The sequence below is a fragment of the Hippocampus bargibanti genome, linkage group LG01 (genome assembly GCF_051943395.1).
Source record: "Hippocampus bargibanti isolate YZ-2025 linkage group LG01, ASM5194339v1, whole genome shotgun sequence".
Lineage (NCBI taxonomy): Eukaryota > Metazoa > Chordata > Actinopteri > Syngnathiformes > Syngnathidae > Hippocampus > Hippocampus bargibanti.
The window spans coordinates 37,699,027-37,719,943 of NC_142734.1; the positions used below are offsets into that span (position 1 = coordinate 37,699,027).

General features: G+C 45.6%; 3 protein-coding genes across 12 annotated transcripts in view; 2 read left to right on the plus strand and 1 right to left on the minus strand.

The window, feature by feature from the left end:
* Positions 1 to 5,787, minus strand: LOC148904205 (zinc finger protein PLAGL2-like). Its single transcript, XM_089015680.1, is given in 3 exon segments — positions 1 to 2,513; positions 2,515 to 3,984; positions 5,527 to 5,787. Coding segments are annotated over 2 exon segments (1,308 nt in total). The 5' UTR covers positions 3,619 to 3,984; positions 5,527 to 5,787; the 3' UTR covers positions 1 to 2,309.
* Positions 5,788 to 6,808: 1,021 nt separating this feature from the next.
* On the plus strand, positions 6,809 to 19,533 carry asxl1 (ASXL transcriptional regulator 1). Of its 2 annotated transcripts, XM_089015705.1 has the most exons (12): positions 6,809 to 7,176; positions 9,016 to 9,098; positions 9,761 to 9,763; positions 10,982 to 11,099; positions 12,827 to 13,004; positions 13,178 to 13,344; positions 13,482 to 13,566; positions 14,530 to 14,696; positions 14,995 to 15,091; positions 15,283 to 15,388; positions 15,533 to 16,484; positions 16,567 to 19,533. In XM_089015705.1, exons 1-12 carry the CDS (start codon positions 7,120 to 7,122, stop codon positions 19,006 to 19,008), a joined length of 4,455 nt encoding a protein of 1,484 aa, XP_088871831.1. In that variant the 5' UTR covers positions 6,809 to 7,119; the 3' UTR covers positions 19,009 to 19,533. The 2 variants fall into 2 exon arrangements, with proteins under 2 accessions (XP_088871831.1, XP_088871819.1); XM_089015693.1 differs by lacking the exons at positions 6,809 to 7,176; positions 9,016 to 9,098 and having other exon boundaries at positions 9,149 to 10,448; positions 16,567 to 19,528.
* A 734-nt stretch (positions 19,534 to 20,267) lies between these two features.
* LOC148904207 (histone-lysine N-methyltransferase SUV39H1-like) overlaps positions 20,268 to 20,917 on the plus strand; it is a 34,531-nt gene continuing 33,881 nt past the window's right edge. For 5 of the 9 annotated variants that reach the window (XR_016117601.1, XR_016117600.1, XR_016117607.1 and 2 more), the window contains exon 1: positions 20,269 to 20,891. The gene's annotated coding sequence lies outside the window, so the exon portion shown is untranslated. Of the gene's footprint in view, positions 20,892 to 20,917 lie in introns of all 9 variants that reach the window. The other 4 variants (XR_016117608.1, XR_016117604.1, XR_016117610.1 and 1 more) reach the window with 3 other exon arrangements.

A 20,917-nucleotide genomic window follows, 5' to 3' on the forward strand; every position in this document is an offset into this window, starting at 1 on the left:
CCGGTTGGAATCCATTTATCTTGCCCATGTGACGAGATTCTAAAAGGAATGGATTGCAATCGTTTTCAATATGAGCGGGTGGGGTTTCAGTCCCAAATTCAGTCAAAGCTCTTGAGAGGCAGGCCCATTCCAAAGGAAAAGTGGCCAATGGGGTCATGGAAAACAGGAGAAAACGCTACACAATTTCTAGAATAGTTTTAGGGTGCTAAGTCAAAACAGCAGTGATCATAGTTGCTCATATCCAGAAGACCTAAATTCCTATATTACACTTAAAAAAAATAATCACCCAGGTCGCCTTTACATCATCTAAGCGCAATAGTTTTCTTCCAAACAAAACAAATGGCAAATAGACTGAAGGCCAATGCTCGTATTTAAACACAATTCAACCGATCAGAACTTGGGGTTTTAGGTCTTGGCACTGTATAAGAAAAACATTGCGGTATGTCGAAGGGGGAAAAACAACCGTTTGAACACTTCCAAACAAGCAGGCTTCAACAAGTACAATTGGCTATGAAATCCAACCGTTTTGGGGGGAGGGGTGGATGACAAAATGTGTTTTTTTTATACCCATCGTAATTGTAATTGAGTGAATGACAGTCACAAAAAAAATCTCCATTGTGCCACTCCCCACCTCACACGATGACTGAGGCAATTGCTAATAGGTGACTACAAATGTTTGCTTGTTCCTTTAAACAGCATGGCAGTTGTACAAATTGTGGATGTACATGACACCACACACTGTTGAGAAATGTGTTTCATCAATAATCAAGAGAAAATCCTGTTTGACTCTTGGTTTGGACTTTCATTTTCACACTTTGCCCTTGAATCCCTGCTTAAAAACTGAGGTCATCGGACCAATTTTCGATTGGTACTTTAGTTCAGCAATCTCTGATATGCATCTCTTAACCACGATACATAATTTGGACACACTGGACACAAACATGAAGCAACCTTTAGAAAGCAGCAACGACTTCACCAAACATCACCCGGGATGTCTTCCATTTTTGCGGGACTATGACTGAATTCTTGCCCCCACGGGACTTCAGAAAATGGATTTCTAAAAAATGAAAATCATAAGGGCACTGTGCAACATGTCGGTTATGTTGTGACGTTCAATCTACAAAATACGCCCGCGGCATCAACTGGTGAAGCTAGCTCAGATGAGCTAAACATCTTCTCAGACAACCTGAACAGTCCAGTCGCTAGCGATTCAATTCCCTGAGAGTCCACCGGCCTGGATGAACAACAAGATTACCATCACCCCGAGAAAGAAACTGCATTTTTTTTCAAGTAGCAGTCAAGCGCCAGAGGTGAGTTTCCCGATTTGCACAATGACCAACTACATTCCCTGTAAGACATTTTGGATAAGATGTAGTCATGGTACAACCACATAGTTGCTGGTTGCATGCTCTCCGAAGGTCTGCACAGTTGGAGATGGAAAAGAACACAATAACAGAAGCTGTGAAGGAGAAAAACCCCCATTGAAAGGTCACCATATGTGCCAAAATATTAAGACCGTTTGCACACTATGATGCCAACATTCCGCCATGATAAAGATAACGTTCAGCTCTCAGCATGAAGCAACCTACAATTAATCTCTGGTGATGATTGCCCTCTATTTTTTAAGGGTAAAAGGGGGGGATGCAGCTCCAATGCTGGACATCAATTTATTGTGCAAGTGGGTATAATGTTCCGGCTGCTCTGCATATATTTCATGGTATTTTGCGCCAAATAGTAACCATTATAACCAACAAACAATCGTCTCAAAACAAACCTGAGCCTGCAGAGAATAGAAGTAGTTTTGAAACTGCTCATCCATCACAAACGCCAATTGCCTTGAAGCCATTGAAAAAAAAAAATTTAAAAAGGTATGTTACGATGAAAACCAAACTTTAAGTGCATTCTAAACGAGGGATACAGAAACACATAGTAACAAAGGCTAAAGCATTTCATGGTGGTTATGTTACTACGCTGGTGGGTCCAGCTTACACGCATTGCTTCAAGGTGGCGAGACACGTGTGACGTGTAAGTAGACGCTACATGTTTCGTTACGTTAAACCAGGTCGTCACCACATAGGTGTGATAACGGGATCAAGTGCATTAACTGTTGTTCGCAGATTTGAAAGAATTACTCTTGTTGTGAGATAGACAACATTTGTGCATTCGTTTGTTTTTTTTTAAATAACGAGGTACAGTAATACTGATGAGGTGATTTGTTGCGTTCAAGAATAATCTATCGCAGTAACAAAAGTCCTGACACATGGATAAAGATGTCATTTGTGAAGAGGAGTCTGAGAACACACAACCGCTTATTGCTGAAAGGCTTGGTAGTAATGAGGTAAGGGGCTCGAAGTGCTGACAGCAGAAGTGCTGTATGCCTGAGGTAGTTGGCTATGGTTGTGGCCTGCAGCGCCCTGGGGCACATGAGCCTGAGGAGGTTGGAAGAAGGTGAAAGGCCCGGAAGCCTGGGAGGATAACCCGGTAGAAGAGGTTGGCGAGGTGGCGGTGGCGGCGGGCGGTGGTGGCCGGAGGGTAACCCATCATCAATCCGCCCATTCCTACATGAGAGCTGTACGGCGGCAGGCTGAAAGGCAAGAAGCCCAACAGCGGCCCCAGTTCCATGTTGGTCGTGCAGGAAAGCTCGGCGTTCCTGGGCACCAGGTGGGGATCGCTGCCGACAGCAATCCCTTCAGCAAGCATCTCCCTTTGAGGAGAGGCGGACGTCGAGGTAGAAGAGTTGACCGAGCTGAGGTGGGGAGGAGGGGCGCCCTGCAGATCCAGCAGGAAACTGTCCACGTCAGCGCGAGGATATGAGGTAGATCCTTGTTGGTACCTGGGCACGTTGCCGTACGACTGCTGCTGAGGCGCCGACAGAGGCTGCAAGTGATGATGGTGCTGGTGGTTGTGAGGAGACGGCGGGGGCATGTGCCGACTGACTCCCATGCTGGAGGACAGAGAGACCTGCATGAGGCCGTGTGGGTGGCTCATCCCGGGGACGGCGGGGCTGGTAATGGGGTAGGAGGTGAACATGTCCCTGGTGAAGGTCTCCGCTGGCTCCTTGGAGGCGGAGGAGTTTCTGTCCGAGGCTAAAGGGCTGGATTCCTTGACGGGACACTGGGTGGTTGTGGTGGATGTCGCCACCGGAGTGCTGCTTGTAACCAGCGGTATCAAGCCTGCATCGTGCGCATGGCTCTTCTTCAAGTGTCGCGTCAAGTGGTCTCTGCGGCCAAAGCGCTGAGCGCAGCGAGGACACAAGAAGTCACGGCGCCCAGTGTGCACCACGGCGTGGCGACGTACGTCCTTCCGGGTGTAAAAACGGCGGTCGCATCGCTCGCAGGAATATTTCCTCTCTCTCACCGCCACAACGGCAGTGGTGTTGCCCTCTGCAGGAGGAGGCCCGTCAAGACGGCCACCCCCCAGGTGCTCCAGCAGGGACGGCGGCGTCCCTTCCGGGCAGGACAGGCCCGCGCCGGCACCGTGAGCGTCTACCAGGTGCCGCCGATAACCCAGCTGAGTGTTATATTGCTTCCCACACTCCTGGCAGTGAAACCCCAGCGGCCTGTTGGCGACGTGGCTATCCTGCAGCTGCCCCTTCAGTTGTTCCTGCTGGTGGAACATGGTCCAACGGGGGAGGCTGCTGCTTGTGTTGCTGGAGAAAAACTGAGTGAGTAGGAGCGCACACAAGCAACACTCATGAGGATTCTCCTGCTATTTGGCCATTCACTCTTTGGTCCGAGACTGTTGTGTTATCTCTGGGTGTTTGCAATAATACTAAGTGCGGTGTGTTGACTATTGAATGATCTCTTGTGGAAATGACCTCTGGTCTGTCCTGCCTTGGTGGGACAGGCCTGTGTCCAGCGCTTGCTTTCAGTGACAGAACCTGCCATAGCAACCCAAGTGGGCTGCAATTACTACAGTTTCTTTTGCTGCTGACTATGAGTCTTGTTGGTGTTCACCAAAGGAAGCTCAACATCTCCAAAAGACCTGAAAGATAAACAATAGATTGCCGTATTAAGCAAATTACATTACCTGGGTAAAAAAACAAAACAAAAGAAAGTGGAATTCCATCTGTCATTTCTTGTAACATTGCAAAAGACACACTTTGGACAGCAGACTGTCATAAATCAAATGAAACCAGAAATACACCGTCTAGATGTCCTCGTGCATTCCAACACATAAATAACAGATTAAAATTGAAGAACATGGCATGAGAACATTGTGCAAAAAAAATCTCAAATAAAACACAAATACACATTCCCAATTGTAGGCAAGCAGTAGAAATCCAGTACACCGCAAAGCCACACACGTGGGAATGGAAACTGCATATTGCACGTCAACAAGAAAGAATACTTCAACTAGAGCATGTCTTGACTCATTCCTGCAGTCGAGGGAAAAGAATTAAGAATTGGCCCAAAAGTCTAAGTACCATTTCAACCATTGAGTAGTGAGCTTCTATGCAGCTTGAACTCTTAAGCAATCACGAGTAACCCTGGATAATTCTCGAGTTGACCAAAAGTCCTGAGAAAGACTACAGCAAGCATTGTAAATGTCAGCTGAAAATACAGCCAAAGCTCATTTTTTTCATATTATAGTACGGAAAATCAACAATCTCATATGAGTAGGAGTATGATTTTTTGGGAGCAAAATTGTGTATGTCAGTCCAGAAAATAAACAAGTTGATTTTTTTTTTTGTTCGTATGCTGTCTGTAAATGTTTGGACAAAAGCTGCTCGCAATAGCAGTTCATGCTCTACCTTTGGCCCAAATGTAGTAGAAAGCAAACATTGAATTTGGTCTTTAAATTTCACAAAACCTGTGTGCATTGTATTCCATAACTCTCAAGCCACGGGTTAGCAATGTTTACTTGAGAGCTTATCTCTCGAACCTTTTTCGAACTCGACTTCTCAAATGCAACGAGGATATTTTTGAGGGAGAAGCATTTGTTCGATTTGTTCGAGATTTAGGAGAGGCGACGCTTGTGAATGATCGCCGCCAGGACGTCATCTACAAACAGCGCCATCCCGTGGAGCCAAATAGAAGGACGTTCGCGTTCACTTGGATTCCCTCCACAAGAGACCGCGACGGTGTTTAAAACGATTGGCAACCATTTGGAAAGATACGGCATGTGGGTTATTTCATAAACATATGCGTCATGATGGTTGTTTGGTGCCGGTTTGAATTTACGGCGTCTAAAGTTGAAGCCGATGTGTGGCCACAACTTATCTGACCGCGGCTAAAGTTGTCTGCTAACCCAACTTGCCTTGGGGAATTTCAGTGACGGATCTTGAGTTAAGTGCACATTTGTGGATTTCTCGATAAGCACCAGCTCTGTATCCATCTTTGTTCCCACGGCTGGGGGTAAACGTCCGAGGTTTAAGCGAGCGGGAATGGCCAATTAATAACAATGGACGTCCGCTTCACGAAGTTGTGTCGGAGTTTGCCTTGCGGGAGCTAACTCTGTCTCACTTCAGTAAATTGGCTAAAAAGTACGACTCCGGTCAACATTTACACAGCAGACGTTTCTTACCGCCTGGCGCACCACCCCAACCTTGCCCCGTGCCCCAATTGGCCTCCGCGTGGGCATTTTGGACAGATGGAGGCTTTCGATGAAGTTTATTCGAGCGAGTCTCGGCCTGATGTGCGGGCGCCGCGCTGCAAGCCGTGCATTCTGGGAACGTGACGTCACACCCGGGGCCAACTGCAACCACAGCAGGAGCCCCCATTGGATTGGATTGGATTTGCCTTTATTAGTCTCACAGTGGAGAAATTTACATTTCACAGCAGCAAAGTGATGAAAGGAATGAAAGTAGAAAAACAAAATACATGAGCTGCTGGAAAGGCAGCCACTCTCGGGGCCCCATCACTAACTTTTCATTCTTACGTCAGTGCTCACAGGTCGAGAACAGTCGTTTGTTTGTATGTTTGTTTGTTTGTTTTGGTTTCAACAATACCTTATTTACTCATGTATATTTGAAGTTGTGTAGAAAGCAACGGCACCAGATAGTCCCTAAAGGGCCACATGAGTTTAGAAAATTTCAGTTGATTAGTTGACAACTCGCGTAGTTTTGTGTTGTATCATTTTGTGATTTGTGCCATTACACCAAAATTCATCACCTTTATCTTTTGAGAGAAGCAAACGGTGTTTGTATTATTCAGTTTTTCATTATTTCAAAAAAGTTATTCTCCAGCCCTTATAAAACGCTTAGTTTAAATTACAAAAAATTATGCCTTTACAAGTCAAAAAGAATTCGGAATATTTTGTGGACATTAGCAGAGTGGATTCAACTATTGTTTATTGGGGGCTTCGTCGTTCAATATGAGATACAGTACGTTGTGACACCCAGTAGCTCTTCAGGAGTGTTTTCGTTTTAGATTTGTGTGTTTGAGTGTTAGTCCTCTTTCGTGGCTCTCAATTCCCACATCCGAGAGTATGAAAGTACCTTAATTGCTTTTTTTTCTGCCTACTTTACATGAGTAGTTGAGAAAGCTGTACTTTAAAACGTGACCAATCAATCCAAGAAATGCAACAAAAAATAGATGAATACGTTAAAAACATACAGGTCTTGCATTCTGCATGACTTAGAGACCGAACAGTACAAGTTAAAACAATTAGAAAATCCATAATATAGGATGTTGTGATCCTTGTTGCTTTTATACGACTACGGTATTGAATGCAATAGCGTTTGCTGTGTTGACCGTGCTGCATGAATAGACGTGAACAAAAAGATGGTATTTGAGCGACGATTTCTTTGCATGGCTTTTTGCGCTGCTGACCTTTGACCTAGCAGTAGCGTTCCCGCAAAGCTTGTTTCGCTGCAGCACTCCGCGGGATCGCTTTCCTCGGCCGCAATCGCGCTCCCTTCCTGGTGCATCGCCACAATGAGTGTTGCGCTTATTTAGTTCCAGCCTCCGACGTATTCTGCACGCGAGCAACACGCAAGCGGACGTGGTAGGCGTCGCAAAGGGCCGAGAGCACGAAAAGCACGAAAAGCACTCGTCTTGTTTTCAATCTCCACATAGCCAACCGAGAACGTCGTAGCCGCGTTAGCGCTTCAGGCTAAACCGCCACAGTCTTCGTCTTCGAGGGGCTTTGTAGTCACGGCCGGCCGGGGCGGTGGAAATGAAGGACAAACAAAAGAGAAAGAAGGAACGGACCTGGGCTGAGGCGGCTCGCATGGTAAGCCGTCTAGTTTGAGCATTTTGTTGGCTGCGGCCAAGTGGCGTGAGGTTTGCTTTGAGGCGACTGCGTCGCGGTTGATTTTGGACATTCGGGGCGAGACAAGCTGCACATACATCGAGGCTAGCCGCCGATGTAGCATTGCTAACCCATAGAGCGAGCTGGCTGTGTTTTGGTTAAATATCTTCCAGTGCACAATTGTTTTCATTGATTGCGTGGACCAAAGGTTAGCAAAGCAGGATGACATTTCGGCCACCGCGCTAACGAGCCATAGCAGGCTAAATGTTGCCTGTTATATTTCGAGCTCTTTGTTTGCTAGGCTGCCCGCTAGCCACTTAACACCTCGCCCCGAATTGTTATGAAGACACCCCTGTGGTGTGACACATGAAAGCATTAAGAGAGTATGACAAACTGACAAGTTAAGAAACGTTCTCCCATTTATTAAAAGTAAAAACACGACCGGTTGCGTTTCAAGATAACGGCTAACGGACACTGGTTCGTACGACCACACATAAACGGTGTAAGCTTTAAAACGCTTCAGAACATAAATTAGCAAAGCGTGTCAAAGGTGCGGTGAAATTTGTCCGCAACCACCAGTATTTTTTTCTTTCAGAATTGTGCAGTCTTTTCACCCGTGGGTGTATTATGTGAATTCCAGACGCGTCGCTCGTGTGTGAATCAATGACCCACATTTGTGGAAGTGTTTTGTTTTATGGGATGCCAGAGAAAGATTTTGAATGGGGGTTTGTAACGAATCCTTCGGGAGGGCACTTATTCATGTTGAACACCGGACGAGAGTCAAGTACAAAATTACAGATGGTCGTCGCTAGTGTTAAAGCAACTAACTACTAGATACTCACACAAATCGGCACCTTTAACCAGAGCATTCCAGCCAGGTGTGGCACGCTGCAGCGCAGCTAGTCAGTTTTGCAGGAACGCCACTACCAGGTCAAAGATGACCAGCGCAAAGGCCTGCAAAGAACCATATTTTATTTTCTCATGTCTCTTCATGCAGCCTGGCCACCGCAGCAAACATAAGCTTTATTGCATGCAATGCTGTATTCTTGTAAAAGCAAAACGGATCATGACATATTGTGTTCTTACCACAACCACGTGTTTATTTTGTACTTTACCAATAATGTTACTAAAAAAAAAAAAAAAAGATGGTTTATTTAGAGGTGTACAGATTGACCGGTCAGGATCGTGGGGCCTGAGGCCTTTCTACCTTCCCAGAAGTAAAAAAAATGTCAGTCACTGTCAACTTCAGCTGCATAATGACTAATTTGTTTTCAATTTTATTTAGAGAAGCACTTAATAAGATAATGTTGCTGGATGATGTTGATTATATTTTCAAGGATATGCCCACCCAAGATCCTCCAAAATTAAGAAAATTGGTGTCACGCACGATCCGGCTACTTGATCGTTGCACTGCTAGTTAAAACACGCAGTTTGTATTGTTTCCCAGGCATCGCTGATTGTTTTACCAAAAAAAATGACGATTGAAGGTTTATGTTCATTAAACTCACCAATTTGCAAGTTTGCACTTTCCGTAACACCCTAAGACACCCTCAAAGTTATTCGAAAAATGGTAATTACTGTCAAAGAATTTGGGTGAAGGGCTGGATGTAAACTTTTTGAAGCTGTCTATTTTGGGGAGGAGCTAAGTTTAGCACAGGTTGTTAGCAGAAGTTATAGGTTATCTTTATGTTTGCAATCATTACATGCATTTAGGAGCTGCCAGTTACTTTTTTTGCATTGTGTGGCAGCAGGCCTCAGTCCCCATTTTCACGCATAGTTTTCAGTGTTTTTATGTACAGTATGTCTCTTCTCTCTTTGCAGGTGCTGGAGAACTTCTCAGATGCACCAATGACGCCAAAACAAATTCTTCATGTCATTCAGACCAAGGGGCTGAAGGAAATGCGGTCAGGAAAACACATATGCACACAAATGTTATGTCACCGGGCCCATTAAATTCACCTAGGAATATTTTTATATCATCTAATATTTGAATGTTTCAGTTCAGTGTATGTATGTGCAGTATGTCATAAAAGTGACTACAAACCTCACATTTCTCTAAATATTGACCTTCATTTTTATGGTCCAACACTAGAAAAATCATGTCGTATAAATGGATGCAATTAATATGAGGTTTCACAGGTGCTGAACTGTGAATACGCAAAAAAAGATTTTAGTATAAGATTTGTTAATGTCACATTTTCATTGTTTTATTAACCCCTGCTACAAAGCCCTGGGATCCATTTGCTGAAACATTGCTTCTCAAAAATAGAAAGTTCCGTTCCAATGAAGTCTTTGATTAGAAAAACTACCCCGCAAGGGAAAAATATTATTTTGACCCTCGAAGGGTGTTCACGCCTTTGGTATACCAAATCTGCATTTGTTTATGAAAAGAATGGCATATTTATAGCCCTATACTTGTGGCCTTTGATTTTCAGATATGGTTCATTGATTCTTGCGAAGATATGACTAAATAATCCAACATGTTCTTTTTGAATCCCTGAAATTGTATTCAATACTTTGTCGTCTGTGTAAGCTCTCAGTCGTACAGGAGTGGTCCATCGATGAGAAGGTTTCTTCAGCCGTCATCTGTACAAAAGTGTCGTCCGAAACCTTCACTTTTGTATAGATCAATACTTTGTCATTGCAAACATTCTTTGGTGCCAACCTTTTGAGACGTTTGGAAAATTCCATCCATCCATTATCTGAAGCGGGCATGTTGGAGCTTATCCCAGCAGTCTTCGGGCAGTAGGCGGTGTACACCCTGAACTGGTAAAGGAACGGAAGAAAAACATTTCAGTATATCATATTCTTTTACTAGGCATATAATTAATACAAACCCACTGGAATCCGAAAATTTGTTTTTGATTTAGTCAAATTGAAATCATTGTGCACCTCATGTATCAAATCCTATTTTTTATGAGATGCACAGTGGGCAGAATAATCAGTTTCTAGTGTTTCTACATGTTACCTAAACATGAAAAAAGACAGAGCAGCAACTTACCGGATTCTGATCCCGAAGAAGGGTTCCACTTGAAAAAGATATCGCTATTAAATCAGATCAATCGTTTCCAAATCCGGATCAAGTCTTTTGTTTATGTTTGAATGCTCCAAGTTGAAACCGTCTCAATCTTCTCTGGTCAGCTTGAATGTTTGACATGATGCTATGATAACATGATGCCTACTGTGTTTTTAACTCACATTTTTCTTTTTCATTTCAATGGACTCTTTTCACCTGCTGATGCATGGAACAGAAGGTATGTTTCAGCAAAGTTTACAAATCTATGATCATATGTGCTGAAAAATAGAAGTTCTGCTAAGACATCTCACTAAACATTAGAAGAGTGGTTCTTAACCTGGGTTTGGTGAGTCGGTCTCAGGGGTTCGGTGGATCCTCCGCCACAGAGGTCCACCCCTCAGTCTAGTCTGCAGTTAGTAGGCACAGTCATCGGAAGAAGGGTTCGGTGAATGAGCATAAGAAACCGGTGGGGTTCGGTGCCTCCAACAACATTAAGCACCACTACTTAAGAACATGTCTTGCACTCATGAAACAAGGGCAACAAACAAATGGCAAGAGAAAAAGTCATAAGAGAACAATTGCTGACACGGGGAACATGCACGAGACAGGCAGTCCAGTCATATCAATGGGTTTCGTTGTGGGGGGGCACACAATTAGCTGGAGGCGTCTGCCGCGCAATTTTGAACTCAGGAAAAACCTTCATTTTTTTGAAAGACGCACATGGCTGACATGACACGCTGTGATGCAAGTTTGTATTGTGTATCTACACAGTGGTACAGCACCTTTGGCCTGCCTGGTGACGATGCTTCACTCCCAGGTGAGGGGAGATCGGGTCAAGAACAGCATCTTCTTTAAGTTACCTGGACGGATGAGCCTATTCACTCTCAAGGTACGTCAATGGCACTTTCCTCCCAAAAACATTGTTACAATAGAGGCCCTAGTTCCATTGGAGCTGGTGTTTTAAACGGCCGTCTTGGTCATGCTGATCACATTTTGACATCAGACCCAAGATGGAACCAAATCATGGATCATCACTACCTTGCTATGATGATGTTCCAAACAAGACGTTCTCAGATGCAAGTGACCACTGAAGTTTGTGTCACCAGCAGGTAGCAACCGAGATACCAAGAGAGTGGAAGAATCACAAAAAGATGTAGATGTGGACGTCATTTGGCAATATGTCATGCTGATGACCACTACATTTTAACCAATATCAGTCTTGTCGCCCACTGCCATTTTCTGCGAACAATTTCCGATTGTATTCGAAAGTTCCTTTTCCAACTATGATGGAAAAATATTTTAGCTAAAAATTGCTGACCTTTACTAGAATCTCTACTGCGTTGCGGCTCAAGATCAAATTTTGAGTTTGTTACATTGCTTTTTGGCGCCGTAAATGTAAAAGTTTTGGCAGAAGCCGCGTGTGTTTCTACCCTGAGGAACTTGAATTTGGATTGTCAGTAAGATCAGGAAATTGTGAATTAAGAGTCCGCCACATTAGCTTTCTAAAATCTGTTTCTAATGTCTCTCCTTTCCCCGATTTACACCAATGGAGTGGGTTTTTTTCTTCCTTCTTTATGCCATTCAGCAGAATGTGTAACATGCTGGTTTTTCAACCCAAAAGAATATTCATCAGACCAAGACTATTTTTTTCCTCCATCTCAAATGAGTCAGTGCAAATTGTTGCCTCTCTCCCATTCTTCGTTGACAGGAGTGGCACTGGTCTTCTGCTTGCTGATCTTATGCAATCAGACATACTCTTCTACATACTGCCTCGGTTGTTACAAGTGGTAATTTGTATGATTTCTATCAACTTGAACCTGTCTGGCCATTCCCCTCTGACCTCTGCCATCCGTAAGGCTTTTTCAACCGGAGGACTGCTATTTACTGGTTATTTTCTATTTCACCGACCATTCAAATTATGCTGGAACCACAGAAGTGGTTTCATGCGAAAATTCCAGTAAATGATCAGTTTCTAAAACTAGCCCGTCCGACACTAACAACCATGTTGCATTACATAACACACAAGTCACCTTTTTAACATATTCACTTTCAGATTGTCCCGTTCACGTCCGCATCCGTCGATGCATTAAGTTGCTGCCATGTCAATAACTGTTTTCATACCTTTGTTCAACGGCAGCTGAACATGTGGTACTGCCACGATACAACATGTATATAAGGTTGTCTTCTGTCTGTAAATCTCAATTCCTTTAGTAGTTTTTGTTTTCAAACATGAACAAAACCAAAAGGGAACATGGTGCTCCACAATTTAAAAAAAAAAAAAAAAAAAAAAAATACATTCTTGTATATTCTATTGCTGAGGCTGTTAAAATAAAACTGCAGTATCTTGGTTCCCATAAGACACAACCATGGAGAGGTCAACCCAATTTTGGGATCTTAATCTTGACTTTACATAACATAAATGAAAATCACATTTGATTTTTAAAATATTAGTGTAATTTGGATTACAATGTGCAGAATTGCAAATTAAAGTGTGTAATCACATATACTATAAGGATTTGGGTTATACACACTTTTTAAACACTATCCGTGGTGTCCGTTAGCGTCAGAGATCAGACAATTGACTTTTTGTTTTGAATGTATTTGACCTATCTGTAGAAGAATGCCCTGCAGTGGACAAAGACTTCAGAATCAGAAACACCTTCTGAGCTGGTGAGCAGTGCTGCTACCCTGACTTCCAGCAACACCACCCTCGCAGAGGGTGCAGCAGTTGGCTCCGTTGAGACAACCGAGCAGGAGACCTGCAACTCCACTGAAACTACCGCCTCCAATTTGGGTAACATAATGCGACAATCACAAATTTGAAGCATTGAATTAAGGCTGGCAAGTGAGTCATCAATCTGCATGTTTGATTTGTAAATTGCAATGACTGTATGTGCGGCATGAAGTGCCTATTTTATCTTATTATGCCAAATGGGCCAATAAGTCTTCTCCTTTGGGGCCTTCCAGCCTTGGGCGATGAAATTTCCTCCAGTGTTACCGTCTCAACGGAGCTCCAGACAGTCAGCCAGCCTCAGACGCGTCTCAGCAGAGCAGCAGGATTGCAGGGACGGACTGACAGTCAGCAGGTCCAGCATGCACAGCACACCCAGACCAGACTGAGCCGGTCCCGACAGGTCAGACCTTTCTCCAATAGATGCGGCTATGATAGCACTCGAATCTGTCCGCCTATGTGGGCTTTGAACTTGACAAAGTTTCAATGACATTTTCACTTCCTGTGTCCAACCCATCCTCATCATCGTTGCTGCCACAGTCTGGGCGGCAGCGGAAGAAAGCGGTCATGATGCCACGTGTTGTCCTCACTCCTCTTAAAGTCAATGGAGAGCATGTACCCTCAGGTAGGCCTTGCTCTTTTCTTGTCATGGCAATACAGTGATACCTCAGCTTACCAACTTAATTGGTTCCCAGAAAGTGTTTGTAAGGCCAAATTCGTGTCTTCCAAACATTAATTTCCCATAGGAAACCATTAAAAATGAGAATAATCCGTTTCCAGGTTCCCATAAAACATCATTTTCTACTAAATAAGCCTTAAAACTACACAAAATATACCTTATTTTATGTATAACAAATCTGCTATTGTATTGTAATGAAAGAAATAAACTGTACTGTATAATAGTCATTTTATTTACCTTTGTGATGGTCATTGATGTAGTTGCCTCTTGATGATATCCAAGTGAAGTTGCCGTGCTTCCTCACTCACACAGTCCCCTGCTAGCTGCTGTCCTTTAATCCAAATCAAAATAAGTTTTTCAACCTCTTCTATTGCCTAAGACCATTGCTTAGGCAACACAGAAACAATGGTCGACTTAGTGTACTGGGACGCTAAGTCACACAAATGCACACCTCGTTCGTGTTTCTCGGTGATCTCCTTCTTCTGCTCGACCTTAATTTTGTTTTGTGTCCTCTTCAGCGGAACACTAGCCTCTGGTGGGGTCTTTTTCGGTCCCAAAAAAGCAAAAGTATCCACTCGATGGCAACCCACGTATCCCACGTATGCACTCAGAGAAAATGGGTGTGAAAAAGTAGTCCGGCAGCCACGGTGGCGCTGTTCGGCCATGTGGTTTGGTGTTCTTCTGCTGAAAACTAGTCCGCCAGCCATTTTGGCACTCCGTGTGTTTCCCAAAAACTAGTTTGTATGCCAAGATTATATTCTTGCGACTTTAATGTTCGTAAAGCGAAAAGTTTGTTAGCTAAAGCGTTCGTAAGCCGCGGTATCACTACTTGGCTAATGTTCACATCACTTCACCTTAACTCAGATAATTGATATAGCTAATAGTTTAATGTCGCTTTGATTTCTTTAGGTCCGATGAAGCGCAGCCGGGGAGGTGTCGATGTGGACTTTGAAACACCAGGGTCTATTCTTGTCAACACCAACATAAGGGCTCTCATTAACGTGAGAACCTTCTCAGCTTTCCCAGCGCCGTCGCAACAGCAGCTACTACAGCTTCTCCCTGAAGTGGACCGCCAGGTAACCCGTCCCCTTCTTCAGACTACCCTCATTTGCCTATTGTAGTCATTCATAATTTGGGATGGCATTTAAAAGATTTTGTTGACCAACGAAATACCCCTCCTCCCCCTTCTTCAAGAATACTGTCTAATCAACATCGCCTTGATTATACAATGTTAGTCCACAACTCATCAAGCACATTAGTTATGCTCAACTTTAAGTATGATATATGGTTCCTCCGAAGCAATCCTCTTGATCATGCATATTGGTTCCTTATGTCTTTGTTTCCTGTATTTCTACATTTTGTCTTTCCATGAAGATTGGACCTGATGGAATGGCCAGACTGAGCAGTTCAGCCCTCAACAATGAGTTCTTTACACATGCCTCCCAAAGTTGGAAGGAGAGATTAGCTGAAGGTCAGTACTGGCCTGCTCAAGGCAAAAGCTGAAAACAAATATTTTTCATTTTTGCGCCTGTATTTGAGCATTCGTTAAAAAAGCTGCATATTGTGAAGAGCTGTGTTTTGAATCTCATACCATGAAGAGTGCTTCATTCGTGACACAATTTCAATGTCTCTTGAACGCTATCATGTTTAATATCTTTTTAGGAGAGTTCACTCATGAGATGCAAGTGCGATTCCGGCAGGAAATGGAGAAAGAAAAGAAGGTTGAGGCATGGAAGGAAAAGTTTTTTGAGGAATACCATGGACAGAAGTAAGAACCGAATCAGTTGTGATCACTTTCAATTTGACTGTGTGCATTCATTTTGACTTTCTGCTTTTGTTCGGTCAGCCACATCAATCATGGTTGTCTACTGTGGAAATGTTTCATACTGTAACACTGAATGTCCCCCTACAGGTCTGGCCTGACAAAAGAAGAATCTCTCAAACTCACAATGGGTGATGCGAGTGAAGTTACAGCAACTGTCCTGGACAGTGACAGCGTCTCCGTAGTGTCAACCGTCGTGCCCAAGAGACGCAGTGTAGGTCGGCGGAGGAGAGATGGCAGGATGAGGAGACGCACCCGAGCCGATTTGCGACGCAGGGCGCGTCGGACTCTCTGCAAAACTAGTTCTCCAGTCCTACAGTCCGCAGAAGCTGCCGAGGACGTTGTTTCTCTGGAAACCTCAACTGTCTCGATTGGTTCTCCAATGTCCGAAAGTACGGTGATTCAAGGGGAGGTGGTGCTCCAGGCAGAATGTGAAGAGGAGCTCCCACCAGACAACATAATCATCGAGCCAAAGACTCCCGTTCCTGAACCCGTCCTACTGCCGGCTCCAACTCCGACTCCTATTCCCAGTCCAGCGTCCACCAGTGATGACAAAGAATCAACCGTTTCAGGCTGTCTGCTCCCCGAAGAGGTTGCACCAGCGTTGGCATCCACCTCATCCTCTTCGTCATCATCTTCCTCCTCCGACTCGTCACCTTCGTCCTCACCTTCTTCAGCTTCTGATCAACAAGGAGCATTTACCACTGGCCTGGACTCTTCATCCACTTCGTCCGTGTCGTCTGGTGCCGCAGTCACTACGGATCACCTGGATGACACTGCGTCTGTGGTCACGTCAGTCACGGGGGGAACCGCCACCAGCAGCCGGGAAAGCAGCCCTTCAGATAGCCCAGCAGGCACCCCCGCAGCCAGCGCTCAGCACAAGGAACAGAAGAGAAGGCCCGAGGAGCCACGGGCCTTCTCCAGCTTCCCCGAAAAGAGGCCACGATTGAATGACCAGCAGTCCTTTCGTACCACAATTGACCGGGTCCATTCAGAGAAACCGCAGCCGACAACGGAGGAACCCAAGGTGCCTCCAATCCGGGTAAGAGTCGGCCAGTCTCGTATACTGGGTGTGCAAACACACTTCCACGATGCAACTTACTTGAATGGCTTCTTTACCACAGATTCAACTGTCCAGAATCAAACCGCCTTGGATCAAAGGGCACCCCACCTACCAGATCTGTCCCCGCATCGTGCCCCCCGGAGAGGCCTTGCGGAGGTCGGGGACGGGGGGCGCGAGGACGCTCGCAGACATCAAAGCCCGCGCGCAGCAAGCCCGCGCCCAGCGGGAGGCCGCTGCTGCTGTTGCAGCCTCTGCCGAAGGGCCAGGGCCGAACAGGGTCCGGTTGCGGCCTGCTGCTGGGCTACCGGATAGCAACAGTGGACATAGAGCACAAGAACACCCAGGACCGATTGAGCCAGGAGGAGGAAGTGGAAGAAAGGGAGGTGGCGGCACACAAGTGCAGGGAAAGACTTCTGAAACGAATTCGTCTGGAACACAGCTACAGCGTCCCGATATAGAAGGCAAATCATCTCCGCCTTTGCCAACACCCCCTGCTACCTCAACGTCGGTGTCCTCGGAGCAGCCACAGACACCAAGCGCTCCTCAAAAAGGTGTGGGAAGGCTCCCTGTGTCAGAGGAAGCATACATCCCAACATTATCCAGTGTTAAAACCCGTTCCGACAGACCTGCCAGACCAGCAACAGACCTCCCGTCTCAAGTGGACATACAAAACAAGATTGCAGCTTCTGACACTTGCACCTCAGAAAGACTCGAGCCAGCAAGGGAAAAACGGCCACTTGCTCCAACTTCCATCCCTGATTCTTTTCCCAGGTTTGGGGCTCAGGGCGTGGTTGTCCAAAAGCTAGTCAGATCTGCGACGCCTGCGGAGCTTAAACCTGAGAAAGAGCGAGGTTTAGGTAGTGTCATTAAACATGTTTCCCATCACGAGGATTCCCAGGATGCTGACACTGAGTCAGCGGCAACACAACGAGCAGACGCATCATCGCCTCACGTGAACTACTTGGGCAGGGATGATGAGGCCGGCACGCATAGTGATTCCACAGAAACCGCATCAGATTGTGAGACTGAGAGCCAGCTGGATGAGCAGAACCCTGACCAAGATTGGTGTTCCCAGATGAGAGGCCACAGAAAGTTGCAGGAGACCATTTGCAGCCCCCCGCGGAACCACCAGCCAGTTATCCAAACCCAAGAGTCCAGTTGTCTTGGTCAAACTGTCATTCAGTCTTGCTTTCCCAACGGTATAACTCATGCTCCACAAAGCCAGAACTTTTCCCAAGATCGCCCATCTCAGAACAAGGTGGTTGACAAAGTTGAAGCGGCGGATGATTGCCGAAGCACTGGACAGGGTTCTGCTGAAGACGAGTATAACGGACAGATTAAGGCCTCAAGTATTTGTGGAACCTCAAAGAAAGTGTCCACTTCCACTCGACAAGTGTCCAGTGTGGAAGCCAACAATCCTTTAGTGACACAGCTTCTGCAGGGTAGCCTTCCCCTAGATAAAGTCCTACCCGCACACTCAGCCGACAGGCTGGAAATCAGCCGATCGGAAGGACCCCAGCGAAGACCCTGCAACAGGGCAGAAACGGGAGCTCAGTTACCTAACTCGGAAGGAACCGCTGCCGCTCCAGTCAAATCACAGAAAAGCTACCCTGTGACCTGCTTAATGGCGACACCAACCACGTCACAGTATCAATCTCAGCAAGCTTCTGGAGCCGTCCCGGTCATCACCTCGCCGCCGTTCACCACGGCCTCATCCGCTTGCTCCCCAATCACCTCAAACCACATTGTTGAGATGACGATTATCAAAGAGTCGCCTGTCCGTCAACCGTCACAAGGAGCTATTCCAGATAGGAGTCAATCCGCTCAGAGGAGCATCATGAATGGCCCATCTCCACCTCATGCGGACCCCTGTCCCACAGAAGTTGTGCCTAGTCTTCAAATCAACTGGCGACCCCCCCAGTCACAGATTGCTCTGGCCAACCCACAAGAGACACCCCCTGCTCCCACTGTAAAGACTGAAGTTGCTTCAAAGCCTTCTTGCCAGGCCATGACGAAAGCATCTGTTGTTGTTTCCAAGAAAGAGCCTGTGATTTCTGTGGATGGTTATCCCAGCGGAGGAGCCATGGAAGGGCTGCTTAACATGGAAATGAATTTGTCTCGGATGGCCAAAAATGAACTCAGCAAAGCTCCGTACTCCAGTTATCACTCGTCATCCTCCCTCCCTTTCCAGCTCTATGGAAAAATCTCCAAGCAGGGCGGGGCTCTCGCAGGTGTCAGTTACACCGCCAATGTATCCGTCATGGACAATAGCGGCTTTTCCCGAAACATGACGGACGGCGTCCTCCAGCTGCGGCCCCGTTTGGCCTCCAGCCAGGCCACGCTCAGCATCCAGACCTTTACCGACAGTACGGCCGAGGAGGTGTCGCTCAAGTGCTCCTGTCGCCTCAAAGCCATGATCATGTGCCAGGGCTGCGGGGCCTTCTGCCACGATGATTGCATCGGGCCCTCCAAGCTCTGCGTGTCTTGTCTGGTGGTGAGATAAGGTGTCAAAGAGCTGCCGTCACCTCGGCAGTCGAACCGGCCAGATTATTTTTGGTGTGCACATTTTCAGATTTTCTTTTTAGCTCTAATTATATATTATTGATATTCTTTTTATTGACTATTAATATTATTATTTTGAGGCATGGTTATTTGCTAATATTTTGGTTATCATGCCTCAAAAAACATTGACCTCATCATGTTCCACCAGTCATTATTAGGTGGCCATTGTTTTTTGTTTTGTTTCATGTTGTCTGTGCAAAGAAATATTTTTTTAACCATTAAAGGAGTAACGAACAGTACTTTGTTTCAATCATTTCAAGTTGTTTTGACAGTACAGCATTTCAGCTTAAGTTGTGATCGAAAACAACTTCCTCTTAAGGTTGGCATAATTCAAACCAAGATTCAATAAGCATTCCCCTGGATTGTAATGCAGACCTCCACAAGGTTGCCCATCATCTCAAGATCATCTGACTCACTACTTTCACTGATCCTCTCAAATCCAGAAGGTGGCGGTGATAGGCATTAGAATCGTGGCAGCGAAATGTTGAATCCTCTTGCGCCATAAAAACACGTCTAGATTTTATTCTCAAGGTATTCTCATGTATTTTTGGGTTTATTTTTTTCAAAGCAGAAGTTCAATTAAAACGAAGGCCATTGACAAAAGTGAAAGTGTGACTGTAAATTGTCCTTGAAAGTTTTGAAAGGTACCGAGAAATAAAATGTATGTGTGTGTGTGTATATATATATATATATATATATATGAACCTCTGTTTTCGAACGACTCACAGTTCGAACAAATCGGAGTTTGAACAAAATATTCAAGAAATTGTTGCTTCGTAGTTCGAACACCAATCGGTGTTCGAACGCCAATACGACGCGTGAGTGCGGACGCGAGGGTGGGGTGCTGAGCGGCGTACGGGTGTATCGCTCTCTCCGTGACCAACTGTTGTCGGGCTGAGATTGCCATCAAAGCCGCGGTGCGCACCTCTGCCGCCACAGTCGCTTGCGGGCGTGCTGCGTTTTGCTCTAGCGTTTAATATAGGTGTACGAAGAGTTTTAGCCCCTAATTATGCCTCCAAAGAAAGTAAGTGCTGCTAAAAGTGACAAAAGAAAAACTATTGCATTTAAGAAAGAAATAATGGCAAAATATGAAGGAGGTATGCGAGTGTCTGATCTGGCTAGGGAATACAGCATGGCGAAATCTACGATCAGTACGATATTAAAGACTAAGGAGGCTGTGAAATCTAGTGATTTGGCTGTGGGCGTGAGAGCATGTGTCATTGATTAGATATTTGAAGAGAAAAGAACTTCCTGTAGCCGCGTCATCCGTAGCTGTCACGTTCCGAGCGAGAGTGACGGCAGCTGACTCGTCGGAACGTAGTGGAATGTTTGTCATCCCAAAGCAGGCGGCAGAGACGTACTAACCAAGCAGGATGTTTATTCACAAATAAAAGAAAACACAGCGAGTAAGAAGGCAGGGGGTGAACCGACCCGCTTACTACGCCAAAAAGCAAATGGCACACGAGGGTGCAAAATGACGCAATCCCGGAAGATGACATCAATTTACGCAGGGGAAAATACCTCGGACCGGATACACTCGCGCATCGAAGAAAGAGTCCAGGTACGGTGGCGAGGTGAGTCAATCATCCGGCATTGGCGAGGTGATCGCGAACCGTAGAAATGCCCCGTGTCCGTGATTAGAGAATTGACAGCAGGTGGAGGGCGGCCGGGAGAGGCAGCTGTCAACTCGCACGTGACAGTAGCAAAGAGATTTGAACGTGTCAGCACCCCTCAGACAGAGGAGCTCCCCGAAGTTTTTATGGAAGGGGACTACATACATTTCCTTCCTCCGTCCACCTGCGCCTTCTGCTGACCACCACAAAGGTAAAAAATCCTTTTCGTAAATCTTT